Source organism: Myodes glareolus, chromosome 13 (genome assembly GCF_982192425.1).
Source record: "Myodes glareolus chromosome 13, mMyoGla1.1, whole genome shotgun sequence".
Lineage (NCBI taxonomy): Eukaryota > Metazoa > Chordata > Mammalia > Rodentia > Cricetidae > Myodes > Myodes glareolus.
The window spans coordinates 4390782-4405770 of record NC_142038.1 but is presented as its reverse complement, the minus strand read 5'-3'; the positions used below and the strand labels follow the sequence as shown (position 1 = coordinate 4405770).

The 14989-nt window shown below is 47.2% G+C and overlaps 1 protein-coding gene across 1 annotated transcript in view; it reads left to right on the top strand.

Moving 5' to 3' along the window:
• The first annotated feature begins 1627 nt into the window (after positions 1-1627).
• Positions 1628-14989, top strand: part of Cyb5a (cytochrome b5 type A) — a 30426-nt gene continuing 17064 nt past the window's right edge. Inside the window, exon 1 of the mRNA XM_048419035.3 lies at positions 1628-1858. Coding sequence (XP_048274992.1) covers positions 1730-1858 — 129 coding nt within the window. The 5' untranslated portion in view covers positions 1628-1729. The remainder of the gene's footprint in view (positions 1859-14989) is intronic.

Genomic DNA, 14989 nt, shown 5'->3' with positions numbered 1-14989 from the left:
AAAAGGGAGCTTGGAATGCATTGCAATTGGGACATAGTGGGGGTGTTCTGTAGTCCATGCTACTCAAGAATCAGGGACAGAAAGACCTCTCCAGAGAGGATTTTGAAGCCAGTGTAGGCTACACAGTAAGATCCCAGCCAGACTGGACCACACAGTAAGACACTGTCTTAGAAAACGTCAAAACAAACACAAAGAACCAAGCAAAAATGGGATGTCTTCAAAATTAAAACTGTTTACTATGTAGTCCAAGCTGACTTCAGGCCCATTGTCCTCTGTCTCCACTGTCTGAGTCAGAGTCTGCAGGTGTGGGCTGCCTTTCTTTTTCTTGTATTGTATAGGTGCATTATTATATTGCCGGGTGAGGGATACAGAGAATCTATCGTTACATATTTGAATCTTCCCATGAAGCTAAAAACTCCACTGAACTTCTTGGAAATTGTTCCTACTTTATATTTTAGTTGGTTAATATAAAATAAAATCCACACATGTTGTATGTGAATTAAACAGATTGCTGTCCTAATACAAACAATTTACCTTAGAAATACTTCTGAGTTACAATCGGAAATGTTTTCTTTTGGTTAAAAGAAGGAAACAAGGAGAATAGTTTGGAGTACTTTCCAGTGCTTTCTTCCCAGTGAGTAGGTCTTCCTGGAGAAGGTAAAGGAGAAGGAACTTACCTCCAAGCACCTACTGTGTTCAGGACCTTCCTACTCCCCTGGAAATCACGGATGTGGACAATCACTAATGTCATTTATTTATATTTATTCTTGGAGTTCATTACCATTGTTGAAAAGACTTAAATAAACCACTAAGGGCTTTTTAAATTAGAGTCTTTGTGCCCCTGCTGTCTTATATGGTATTTACTCCCTGTCAAAAGGACAGGGGAGTGCCAGGCAGGGGGATGTGGGGTACTCTTCACAGTGTACATCTCTGTTCCTTATTTAGGACTTAAATTGACAACATTGTGGAGGGTAAGAGAAAGTCCTTGCCATTTCGGGGTGTCCTGGCACAGAAGCTGTTTCAGGTTACAGAAATTATTGTATGCTTCTAATTTTTATGTAGTAATTTCCTTAGATTCTTTGTTTGCATGTTAGATGAGCCATCCCTAAAGGATCAGCCAAGTAAAATGCATGACTCGTTATTTGGTGCCACATATTCAATTCGAGGGTTTAAGCTGTGACACTTGCGTAAGAGACTCTTTCCTATCTTCTTACAGTCACTTTGTGGACTTGAACCACTGCAATTTTTGTTCTAATTGATTACCAGGACGCAGGGCCGGTTTGAGTAGTAAACACGCAAGGAATTAGCGTGGAGGTCAGGGCCTAAGGCTGGGGATGGAGTTTGCCCCGGCCCCACCGCTTCCTCTTCAGTTTGGTGTTTAGACCTCTGATCTTGCCTCATCATCACCCGGTGACCCCACCCGCTGCCTCCGCGCAGACTCAGAAAAGCCTCTCCCCGTCTTCCGCGCAGGCGGCGGGTGATTGTGAAGGGCATCTCTTGTAGCCAATCAATACCCGCATCCTGAGCTGAGGGGCGTGATTGGACCGAAGGAGGGCGTCGACCGAGGGCGGGAGCACCATATTCGCCAATCTCTGGAGGCCATGCGGTCCCTGCCCAGTTTGAGGCACGGTCCTGGGCACGGGTCCCGGTAAGGCTGGGAATGTCCCGGGCGGAGGCAACTCAGACTTGAGTAGCGCACCACCCTGCACAGGAGGCTCACAGTTCCGAGATGGCCGGACAGGGAAACAAGGGTGTGAAGTACTACACCCTGGAAGAGATTCAGAAGCACAAAGACAGCAAGAGCACCTGGGTGATCCTGCACCACAAGGTGTACGATCTGACCAAGTTTCTGGAAGAGGTGAGCTGGGCACGCGCGCTCCAGTAGGGGAGCGGGGAGGGTGAGCCCGGGCTTTGGGTCTCCCCGGCGTGACCTGGGACCGATGTCTGAATAGGCGTTATCTGTGAGTACGCATTTGTTTGCGTACGTTTAGGAGGGCCCTCCGCGTCTGCACACTTTTGTTCGCTTCTGAGCATGCTCACCTGCGTGTGCACACCTGTGTCTGTGCTCCTGAGCGCCTTGGGTTTGCACACCTGGGCATGGCTCCGGGAGGTCGAGAAGCATCCTAGCCGTTGTGAGCGGTTTTTGCAGGCTGCTGCGGGTATAGTACTTCCGGGCCAGAGCTGGGTTCCTAAAAGTGTTCAGGAGGGCCCTGAATAAATGAGGGTCCTGAATAAATGCTACCCACTTACTAAGAGAGGGCATAACCGCATACGGATTTTAAAAGATCCCCTTTTCTTTTTATTCCTTCTTGTGTTTGCATATAAGGCTGTCTCCTTGTAGAACAGAGATTTATGAATGGACTTCTTATACCAGCGGGTTGGAGACCGCTGGTCTGAAGAGGTGTGGGTTTCCAGAAGGTTCGTTAGGGTCGGAAGTCCAGTAGGGGACACCCCGGGGCCATTCTGAAGTCCAGACCTCTATGTTCACCAGTGTACAGTCAGCAGAGACTGAATGTTGACCACCTTACTGCAGTATGACTTGGGGCCCAGCGCCTGATTGGTGGGCATCCAGAAGACTCCCTAGCCTGCCCTTTGAGCACAAGGGTAGGCAGGTAGGCAGCACGGTAAAGCCAGAAAACTGGAGCTTCATCCTTAAGCTACTTCGGAAGTTTTAAATGGCTTAAAATAAATGGCTTAAATTTCCTTGGGCAATGCTGGTCTCAAGGTTGTGCATTTTGTAGTTTTAATCTTTATTGCCTCCGGACGCACATTTGCTTTGAGTCACAACACAACATTTACGCCCCACTTATTCCCAATTAAATAAGAATTCTGGTTGATGGGGATGGTTTGCCTGTGTTTTGCATTGTTTTGGTTGTGGACTAGGCAAAAGGAGAGGCTCAGTTTTAGATTATAATTTAAATCAAGAGACTTTTTTTTTTGCAAACAATGTTCAACACAGGGAAAGCGTGCAAGTTTGGAAGTTGGTGTCTCCTAGTAAAATACTTGACTGTTAAGGATAAAATGGGGGTGGAAATGGAGTGCAGGGTGGACTCATCTGCCTCCCTTCTGCTGAGCCCAGAGGAAATTTGCATCCTGGCTTCTCAAACTGACCTGCCTGCCTGACATTAGGAGCCCAGGCCCAAGTGACTGCCTCTTCACATGGAACTGTCCCTTTAACCCCTTCCCATGCCATGATATCTGTAATCATACAATGTGCCTTTTGACTTCATGCGTGCACACATGTGTGTGCGTGTAATAAAGTGTAGCATTTGTACAAAACAAAACATTGGGATATTTTATACTATGAAGCCGTTTTAACTTGTCCTGTTGTCCTCTCAAACACTGTCTTTAGATCTTGGTCCTGTTGACCTAGCTGTCCTAAGTACCCCGTCCTAACAATGACAACCAACACTGTCTCCAGATCCTGCCAAATGTCCCACAGGCCATGCAGATTCTCCTAGTGGATACATTGTGTATGACTTTTAAAAGTAGATCTTTGAAGTAGATAACAAGGAAGACATTATTAGATCCCGTTCAAAACTGTTTATTCTCTTGTTTTATTCTCACGAGGCAGGAAATGGGGGAGAGGATTCTGCAGGTTTTCTGGGCTCAGTTGGGAAAGAAGCTGGAAAGCAAACCCTTTGTTCTCTTGAAGTTATCAACACTCTGTCTTTGAGAATTGCTCGGGAAGAACACTTCTTGAGCAACATGCTCCCCAGAAGTCAGTCAGCTAGGGAGATGATGACGAGAATTGAGTTTGGAAATACACAACGGTTGGGTCCTGTTGACTTGAGGGGTAGAGGAACTGAGGTACCTGCCTGCCTTTCTTACCCCTGCTCTCACTGTGTATGAATGTTCTAGCATGTTGGAATGGAGCAGGAGCATTTCCTGTGACTTCTCAATATGTCCAGATTCTGCCTGGTGTCGACAGGTTTTTCCTCTTGACATCTTTGTAGCTTGCTTTTCCTAAGTGTGAGTTTGTTTCACACAGTGTCCTAATCATTGGCTTTTCACCCCCAGGGTAGTGTTGCCCTTACGTTCTCTGTGTGCACGGCATTGTATGGTCCCTGAAGACGATTGTGTCCGTTCGGGTTGCAGCTTCTCACACATCTCCTCCAGCCGTGCTGCGAAGACATGCCGCCAGACGGCTTTTCTCCTTCCTAGGTCGCTCCAGTTTCAGTTATCTTTGTTAGGTCTATGCAGTTATCACAGGCTTTGGCTTAAAACAGAAATATTTTACAAGACCAGAGTGTCTGGCTGTCTGACCCACTTTCTTGACCTTTCCCTCCATTCGTCTACATTTCAAGGCCTCAGAACTTTCATGAAGCAGGTGAACTGAAGACTAGTCTATCCTTGCTAATTTACAAATGGAAAAGGTGGGGGGGGCAGCCTCCTTACCCCAAATGGAACTTTCTGTCACCTGCAGCTGTGTCTCCAAAGCTCTGGATTCACCCCTCCATGCAGCCATGCTCTCCTGAGGTGGTTTTCTCCCTTTTAAAGAATCCCTCATTTCTGTTGGAGAAGCGTGTGTTGTGATGTTGGTGGGTTCCTGCTCTGCTCTCTGCCTTCTTCTGTGCCTTCGATCCCTACATGTATAGGGGAGACCGTGGCAGTGCCTGCCTGCCGCTGACACAGGACCTGAAGCATGACTGGTGTAATGTGCATGCATGTAATCTCAGCACTTCCAGAACTCAAGAGTCAGAGGCAGGAGAATTGCCAAGAGTGAAAGAGGCTAGCCTGGGCAACAGTGACAATCCATCTCCAGAAACCAAAACTAGAAGGAAAAACAAAACAAGACGTACAAACAAACGAACAGAACCCACTGTTTGCTAACCACAGAGCCGGGTGAGTGCCTGTGCATTTGTCAGCTGCAGACTTGGGCTGCGGTTTCCTCTTCGCATCGCCATGTGTGGTTGAGTGCTTGAGGTGTGTTTCTAGGTAATATGTAAATCCAGAAGGTAATCTTGAAATGGGAGAGTATTCGGAAAAATTATCTTTCTGGTCAAGAACACAGATTGAAGGTTACTTGTGCAATGTGAACTCTGTCTTGCTGGAATAAAGTTTAGAGGTTCAAAGGATGGGTAGAAACCCAAGAGGGAGGGGGGCAGGCCGATTGCAAAGGCGATCTAAACAGCCACAGGTGTTTGCTTCCTAGCTGGTGCCTGCAACGGGATTGTAAGTCTCATGACCTATATTTTGAAACCCCCTCTTTTTTGTTTTTCTAGTCCGACCCCTAGGCTTTTAGTTTATTTTTGTGAAATTGAGTCTTGTCCTATCAGATCATGTTATTAACCAGGTTAATGATTACAGAAATTTGAGAGATCAGTATTTGAAATGAAAACAGGTGTTTAGGGCCAAAGAACAAGTTTGCATTTCCCCCTCCTGCGGTTGGTCCTGGTTTTAACAGGCTGTGGAAGGGAGGGAAGGAAGCATCCTGTGATAACCCTGTTACCTTTCCGTCTAGGCAGCGTGGGTGTTGGTAACATAGATATCTCCTGGACCGTGTCATAAGGCAAGTTGACCCTCCTCCCCATGGAACATTTCCTAGTGACCCCGAGATGCCCCTGTTTCTAAACTGAGTCTTGAATATCCTTTGAAAGCATTCTGCCTTGCAGAAGCTCTTAGCTTCTGACATGCTTTGGCTTTTGGGGGTCTTGATGAAATCTGTTGTCACATTTAAAGGAATCCTCCGTGATGGCAGTGGCTTGTGCATCCTGGGTAAATAGGCCGCAATGTCACGTCCTGCAAGGCCACCTGGGTATGCACCTAAGTTTCTTTTAGCTATTTCTACTGTTTTGGGGAGGTGTACATTTTCTGAAAATAGATTCCAGCTTTGTTCTAAAACAGTGAAAACCAAAACAAAGGCTCCACATCACACTCAAGGCACCTAAATCTCGCTTTTTTGTCCTTAAGGTGATGAAAATTTTATAAATAAGGAAGTGAAACAGGTTATACAGGCCAGTGGGGGTAAATCAGGGACTAGGTAAGATGCTAATCACCACTTAATGTGGATATCTGTTATTCTAGAAGATTCCAGAGCCCTGGGAGACAACCCACAGTGCCTGTCTTGTGTAATAGAATCTGAATAACTCATGCGAGCATGTCAGGCTCTGGTGGTAAAGCTGGTTCTGGTCTTAGGACGCCGGGAAGAATAATACGTGTGAAAAGCGTGGAAAGAGGAGGTGTTCAGAGAAGTAAAAAGTTTGCGTTTTTTCTTGTTATTGTTAATTGTGCTTGGAATTTGTTTTGCTTTTGTACTGAGGTTTGAACTTCGGGCATGCCAGATGAGCCACTAAGCTATGACCCCACGTCTTGCTATTTTGTTTTACTATGAGACAGGTCTTGCGCAGGTTGGCCTTCAACAGATGGTCCTCTTACTGGGATGAGTACTGGGATGGCCAGCGTGGGCCACCATACCCGTGCCACATGATTACATTTGATTACTGCCTATTTGGGGTGAGGGTCCAGCTTAATGGCAGAGTATTATAGGGCAGGCTCAAGGCTGTGGATTTGATCTCCAGCACTTGAAAAAAAATTTCCTTATTTAAGTTGTCATTCATTTTTGCTATGTGTCAGGACCAATATTAATTTAATTTATAATTAGTGATTATCGTGTTCACCAGAAAAAGAAACTATTCCAACTACAAATATTCACCTGAAATACGATGTGCAATTAGAAGAAAATCCAGAACTCCACTCCCCTCGGGCAGCTGCACACGACAGCCCAGAGGATAGTCTTGTGTCAGTTCTCATGTGCAAGTGCACACCTGCCCTCGTTCACTTTTAGGACCCACCTGAGGGCCCCTCCTGGCTGCATCTTTATTATACTAGTAGATTTTAGCACCCCAGCCACCTCCCTCCTACACACTGTGTGCTTAGTCTACCTGTGGCTACTTCCTTAGAATGTAAATCCTTGTGATTAAAAAGTTGTGTGCTTTTTTACATTTGATAAGTACCCCTGGGGATGCTCTGGGGGTGATGGTCCTTGTGGCCACTCACAAGGGCTTGCATGCCAGAGGGATCTTTTTTCTCTCAGTCATTTTAGGTCTCTTAGTAACCAAGAAACTTGCTTATGATTTATCCACATTTTCTGAGTTATGTGGGTGTGCATTGTTATCAGAAAAACAAACAAACAGGAAAGTGCTTGGCACCTTTCGCATGTAAACTCTGTTAATATCGTAGTTTGAGTCATACACCGTCTGTCCTATGGGAGTGTTGGCCGTCGGCACCAGCACTATTCCGTGTCTTTGTGCAATGTGCAAGACCATTTGACAGGTGACCTGAGAAGTAACAGGGACCTAAAAACATTCCCTCTGTCTTAAAAGGGTGCATTCTTGGTGTCCCCTGGGATGTAGTTTCCTCGAGATTGGACCCTTAAGTGTACTTATGAGCTGATTCCTGAGCTTCTTGCTCTTATTGCAACCAGGGGAATGGGCTGAAGATCTGGGTGCACCAAGCTCTATGATAGGCGGCGTCCAGAACTTGGTCTTGGTGGCCTCTGGTCAGGAGGATCACAAAGATAAATTTAATTTCTTATACCCATAAAGTATATTCTAGTCAGGTGAGTGTCCAGACAATGGGGCACAAGCCAATGCAGAGCCCAGGGAGACTCTGGAAGAAGGCAGGATACTCAGGGGAGCTGGAGGAGAAGGGATAAGATGGTGTCAACATCCTCTAGGCCCACACTGTCTGGCTTGCTGGCTGGGGATGCAGCTGTTTGAGCGGCTGCAGGCTCCTTGGTACCAGAGTTCTCTCCTGCCTACTTGTTCTTTTGTTCATCAGGATTTGTACAGCTGTGGCCATCATGGGCTGGGACACAAAACACATTCTTCCCACTCTCCGTCTTTTTACCATGCAAGTAAATGTCACTTATGAATTCTCTCCTCCCCAGTGGGCTGATAAAAGCTATAGCAGGGGACATATACTGGACGTTTATTAACATTCATTATGTAGTAGGCTGTAATACTGAGGACAGTTTGGTTCTAAAACCCTTGTTAGAGTTAGATAACTCAATTGGTAAAGTGCTCGATCCACAAACATGATCTGAGTTAATCCCCAGGGCCCGTGTAAAAGACCCAGGTGTGGTGGTGCAGACGTGTACTCCCAGCACTGAGGAGGCAGAGTTGGGGAGATTCCTGAGGCTCACTGGCCAGCTAACTTATCCCACTTGGTTAACTCCAGGCCACCAGGAGTCCCTGTGTCTAAAACAAGGTAGACAGCATCTGAGGAACAGTCCCTGAGGTTAACCTTTGGCCTTCACACACGTGTGCACACACGCATCCATGTATGCATGCATTCCCGTGTGTGCTTGCATCTACAAGCACAGGTGCACGCATACAAACCAGACAAGGAACAAAATAGAACTTTACATTTGTGTTGTTGGTCACGACAACAGACCTCCCACATTATGGGGGGCAGCCTTCTCCTCTTAAAGACAAAGGCACGTGGCTTGGAGAGTCTCTCAGCCGGCTCGGGCGTACAGCCCGCACTGCGCTACCAAACCTGAGGCCTATAGGGTTTGGAAGATAACCAGGATAGTTTTCAATGAAATCATATCCCGTGGTAGGAGTGCCCTTACTTGCTCTGAGGTTCCAAGGCAAGCTGTGAAACAGATGGAAGGAGGTGAAAGGGCAGACTCCTGCCTTCCTTCTGCCCCTATAGCTTTCTAGAAGGGAAGGGAAGCAGACATTCCGTTTCTCACAGGAGCTGTTCAAGGCTCGTCCAGTTGGTTCTTGGCATAGGGATCTTTGCCACTGGGCCCGGCTTAACCATGAGTGATTTCCATCCAGAGAGGTGCAGTTCCCACGTGTCAGGCGTGTGTGAGGAGGCTCCAGAGTGAAGCCGCTGCTCTGACTGATCCCTGGGTGTGTCTGGCTGCCCTCCCGCCCCCTCCTCCTGTCTTCAGTCTTCAGCTTTCTCCTGCCCCACATCCTCTCCTGTGGGTCTGCCATGCCACCACGAGAGTGGCTGGGACATCTGTGTCTGGACTCTGACATCCTTGCATCTCCAGCCCATCGCACCGTGACCTCTGCAGCAGGCCTTTGGTTTTGTTCACTTGGTGGCACCATGAGCCTTCAGCTAGTTAACACATGCTAGCATTACACTAGGGAGTGCACTTTCCAGAAAACTAAGCTCCGGCTGGTGAAAGACTGTCACGTGGCTGTCATGTGACTCCTTCCTGGTGCGTCCCATTGCATTTAGAATCAAATCCCATCTCTGCCCAATCTAATGGTGATGGGTCCCTGCCTGTGGCCCTCTTCCACTTCAGGTAGTGACACTGTCTACCATGCCTTTGTATTGTCTTTCAAACCAGCTAGACTTGTTTCTGCCCGAAGCCTTTGTTCTTCTTTCCTCCCCGCTTGTCCTGTTTCCCTGGTCACTGCCCCCTTTAGGTGAGAGCTCCACAGAGAGGACAGTTCTCTGTCTCACCTTGTGTTTTATGTGCCTGCTAACCGTGACATCAGTCAGGACCGGGCATTTCTTTAGCCGCTGGGCTTTGTCTTCTAGACGGCAGACTGCACGTGCTGTCTGCCCCGGACATAGTAACTGCTCGACTGTAACCCTGGGGCAGAAAGGAGAGCCTTCTGTGGACCGCAGCTGCCAGCTCACGCTTCGCTGCCGTCGGGCTTCCCTCACCCCCTTCCCTCTCATGGTGCTTTGTGGTAGCGTCAGGATCTCTTCGTCACAGACACTTGGTGGAATTCTGCCCTGAGGGATTTATCACTCAGCACTAATGGGACTTGGTTGTGAAAATCTGGATTGTTATATAACCACACAGCAAGGAGCAACACTTGAGTCAGATCCTGTGTTGTGAGGCAGGATGGGGTTCAGTACACACAGAGCACATTCGGAGACGCTTCCCGGCTTCTTCCTGTCGAAGCCCACGCCGCCATGTTTCCTCTGGGCTCTGCTTTCTCACTTGGTGGTGTGACGTTTCTTCACCGCCACCTGTTTCTATTCTGCATGAACAAGGTCCAGCGTCCGAGCCTCACCCCCTGGACCATTCTCTTCCTTATTTAACATGGGGGCCCCCATGGCGTCTCCGGACAGCACCCGCCCGCTGTCTCCTCAGGATTTGTTCCCTTGCATAGTGCAGCCTTTGAAAGTCCTGTCAAACCTACCTCCAACCACTCCCCGCTTCTCTCTGTTTCATCTGCTTCTTTCTCTTAATTCCACGAGTGTTTTAAAACCGCTTCTGCCGAGGTCTCCTGGGTTGTTCCTCAAGAGTCATCCAAAAATCATGCAGTCATTTCCTGCTTGGCTTCCCGGATGATAGCATTTCGCTTCCTCCCATCTCCATGGTCACTCCTTTGGCCTCGTTCTCTTCCTTTTCCTCCTATCTCTGACCTTGGTACCTGAAACCCTAAGGCCAGGGGTTTTTGTTCTTCCTGGACCATCTTGTCCAGTGTCACAGCTTCCAACATGTGGGTGACTTCTGGATTATTATACCCAGGCCAGAAAGACCCCTTTGCTGTTCACGGCTTCACATATGGCGCCTGATTTCATAGCCCCACTTTGGTTTCTGATAGGCTTCTCAAACCTAACATCTGAGAAACAAATACCTGGTTTCATGTTCCGAAACTTCCATCTTTGTCCTTGCCTGCATTCCCCAGCCTTGAGTCTCCCACGTCCTATTAAGCCTACCAGAATATTCTGTTGCCTTATCTTCATATTAAAGTCAGACGTTGGTTAACTTTTCCTCTCTCTGCCACTGTCACGGGTCCAATCCTCTGACAGATCATGCCTGACCCGGTCTCCTGTGACCCTGAATTTGCTTACCACAGTAGATTGACATTTTAGAAGTAAAGCCAATTTATGTCACTTTGTTCCATTTAATCCCTTTGTGGATAATTACTTTACCTAATTAAAACACTTAGGGTGTATCTACAGTATTCCAGAGAGCATGGTGCTGGCAGAGGGACACATATGTAGATCAGTGGAACAGAAATAGAAAAATCCAAAAATAGACCTGCACAGATATTTCTCACTGATTTTTTTTTTTTGGCAAAAATATAAAGACAGTTTTTAGGGAGGAAGGGCAGTCTTCAGCAAGTGGTTCTGGAATGACTGGGTATCAGTGGCCAAAAATAAATCCTGTTTTACACTTCACATTTTATGGAAATTGGCTCAAAATGAATCACAGAAGCTTTTTTTTGTTTTTTTGTTTTTTTTTTTTTTTTAGAGGTTAGATTTAGGCAGAGTGTTCTTGGCACAGTACTGAAAGTATGACCCATTCTAAGAGCTTTGCCTGGGAAAAATATCCCTTGAAAATATCTATATGGTCCACTCCTGTGTCCTCTTCGAGTATTAACTGTTACCCCAAGGAGGCTCCCGCTCTCCACTTAGCTCCCCAGCACTTCAGAGGCTCTATCTCTGAATATTTGTTTTACATGACCCCAAAACACTAATTTGCTTGATTATTGTATCGTTGCACCTGTTTCCTACTAAAGATGTGAACCCTGGAGCTCCTCAGCCTTCTTCATAGATCTCTCCTCATCCCTAGAACAGCCCTGCATGGAGAAGGGACTCCGTATGTATGAGCTGACTGAATGAATATAATCTTAGAAGTATAAAATAGAAGAACGCTCCCAGGAATGGCTCAACAGCCAGATCAGACTGAGTAATTTCCTGCCAATCTTTAAAATTTTTTCCTTGCCCACCTGCAGATTTCAGCCCCATTTATTATGGTTTGTTTGTTTATTGAGACAGGATTTCTCTGTGAAACAGTTCTGGCTGTCCTGAAACTTGCTCTGTAGATCAGGCTGACCTCAAATTAAGAGATCTGCCTGCCTCTGCCGCTCAAATGCTGGGATTAAAGGCGCGTGCCACCACCTCCCGGCCCATTTATTATTCTTAACACTTAAGGAAGGGGCCCTGATGTTCTTGCTAAGGAGGGGAAGCAGGGAGGGTAGAATGGCGCCACTGTCAGCCCTCTGGTGCCCATAGCTTTGACTCTTCTGACTCACTCTGGATTTCAGGTAGACCAACAGCCCTTCTCAGGTCAGAGTCATCTACCGCTGGGCCCCTGGTTTTGGTAGCTTTACTTAATTGAAGTTGGGTGGTCAGTCAAGAAGTCCACTGTGACCACCCAAGCCTGATGGCATCTGTGCGTGGTTCTGTCCCTGGGAAGCAGGCCTTGTCCCTAGCCTTTCTTCCCTCTACTTCAAAGTCATTGCATCAGAACTTGGGGGCTTTGTGTCCTTCAGGACCCAGAATAATAGTTATGTCTCCACTTTCTTTGCTTGCTTTATTTTATCTATTGAGACAGGCTTAGTGATGGCGGACAGAAAACACTGGCCAGGGTGCGCTGACCAGGCTCGAAGTCATCATGGACTCATGGATATTTTAGTCCAAACACCTACTGTTTTATTTCTAAAAAGTGAAGTTTTGTTTACTTTTCTCAAGGAGGGAAAACCACTAGCTATCTGCCTGCTCACAGCTGACACCCATGTTACATAGGTGCCCTCCTCATAACTGACCTTAGAGAGTGAGGTCACCCTTTTTATGATGTTTCTGAGTGTGTGCCTTAGTAGAATGGAGAGACTAGGAGTTAGACTCCCAGGTAGGTAGATTTTGCCTCAGGTTGGGACGCTGAGGAAGAAGCTGGCCAATTTGGAGATTTGTCACCTTTGTTACCTAGCCAGGGCCTCTTTCCCTCTCTGTCTCCTTATCGGGGAGTCTGCCTACCTCCCAGTTTCTCAGAATCGTGGTAGCTGATTTAAGTTCATCATCTTGATGATGGTGGTGAGGGGGTGGTGGTAAGAACGGCTTTCTTTGGGCTGTGGTGCTAGAACTGGCTTTCAGTGGTTTTAGGGAATGGGGTCACGGGATAGGGAGAAATGGGCACTACATTATTTTTTGAACACTCTTAGGTGCCAGACTTCGTACTGTTTTGCTGTTTAATTTTCTGCAGTTTGAGGGTCTATTTTACGATTTTGATAAATGATCATGGGAAGTGATATCTGCTTTGTTCTCTTTTCTTTCTGAATGTTTCCTCAAAACACAAAACACCTAAGGAAACCATTAACCACTATATTTTTATACTTGTAAAATCCGGTTAAACCTTCAAGGGCAGCCTTGACATAGAGAAGAAGCCACCAGAAAACATCTGGAGAGGTTGGAGGGAGGAGGGCAAGCGGCCAGCAGATACGCATTGCTTGTGGCGTAGAAACCGTCCTGGACTTGGATTGTGGGAGCATCACTCACGGCAGTGGTGTGGAGACGTGGTTTGCAATCACCCTGCCCGGTAACCTGCCTCTGGTTCTCCCGGGGTGATGGTAGAAACATCTGCTTGGAGGCGTGTGGAGACAGCTGACATGTTCTCAGAACACTTCCTGACACGGCTGTCATTGGTGTAATGCAGTTTGTCACTGTCACTTGACTTGTCCTTACTTTGTTTTCCCAACTAACAGAAGAATGCTGGGTGAGTTTTCTCAGGGAGAGGTGAGGCAGTGTCTGTTCACCCCATGAAGAGCTTTGACAACAGGCCCGTGAAAGGCTTGTTGAACCGATGAATTTATTGGCATTACTTATAGGAATATGAGTGAAGGGGTTGCTTAACAGAGTTTGGGTGCCTGGGGCAGGGGCATCACCAGAAAAGACCACCCAGCATGAGTGAGAACTTAGAAAAGCTGTACCTCAGTGCAGTGCCCCTCCTCCGCTGGTGTCGCTCATCATGTGACCCCCTGGGGAGGGGCCTGTGAGTCTGTTGAGTTTCCTAAACCTCTTAGCATCCCCTTTCCCTCAAAGACGGGATGTTTTGATATGGAAGAAACAGCTATCTACTGGACTTCAGCTGTTACTCAGGCCTCAGCGCCTTCCCCTCTCCTCACAGGTCCTGCAGGCACCCCGTGGTGACAGAGCTTGCTGGTCCTCCCATCCAGCAGATGTCAGGTTCTAGGCTCTCTCACCTGGAGGAGTTTACATGAAAGTTGGTACCAAGGCCACACATTTGCTCTCCGCCTTCTGTCTGGCAATCAAAGAGCCTGACTGTGGGCTGATGTGAGCGCCGTCTAAGAGAAGTTGGATGAGCTCAAGCCAGCTTCAAAGCTTTGCCGTCTTAGAAAAACAGACCTCAGAAATGAAAGGAAGCATCTGGTTGGACTGTCTAGTTATTTTAAATCATACTGCTTTTTAAATTCTTTTGTATTTTTTATTTTATTTTAACTATTACAGATAATAATAAGTTTTTGCTTGTGATTTTTTGGGGGGCATTTTTTTTCTTTTTGTGAGTTTTTGTTGTCATTTTTGCTTTGTCATTGTTTTGGGAAATTTGTGTGTGTGTGTGTGTGTGAGAGTGAGTGTGAGTGAGTGTGATGAAAGAGCCTGTTTCAAACTCCAGAACTGGTGGACTTTTGGACCACATAGTTAGATTACATGACAAAGTGTATTTGTCCTTTGTAGTTGTTTTTCAGTCTTCTATCAGGCAAGCTCAGTGCGGACCCTGACTGGATGTGGTTTACAGTGTGGTGCATGCAGTCTGCTCAGTGCAGACCCTGACTGGATGTGGTTTACAGTGTGGTGCATGCAGTCTGCTCAGTGCGGACCCTGACTGGATGTGGTTTACAGTGTGGTGCATGCAGTCTGCTCAGTGCAGACCCTGACTGGATGTGGTTTACAGTGTGGTGCATGCAGTCTGCTCAGTGCGGACCCTGACTGGATGTGGTTTACAGTGTGGTGCATGCAGTCTGCTCAGTGCAGACCCTGACTGGATGTGGTTTACAGTGTGGTGCATGCAGTCTGCTCAGTGCGGACCCTGACTGGATGTGGTTTACAGTGTTGTGCATGCAGTCTGCTCAGTGCGGACCCTGACTGGATGTGGTTTACAGTGTGGTGCAGTCTGCTCACCTATGGGCTCCGCCAGTCCTACTTTCCCAGTGCCTTCTCACTTTTTTATAGGGCCATTTCGTCGTCAGTTAAGATCTCCGACATAAGAGTGTGAGGGGTGTGTGTAGTGTGTGTGTGAGGGGTGTGTGCGCGCACGCACATG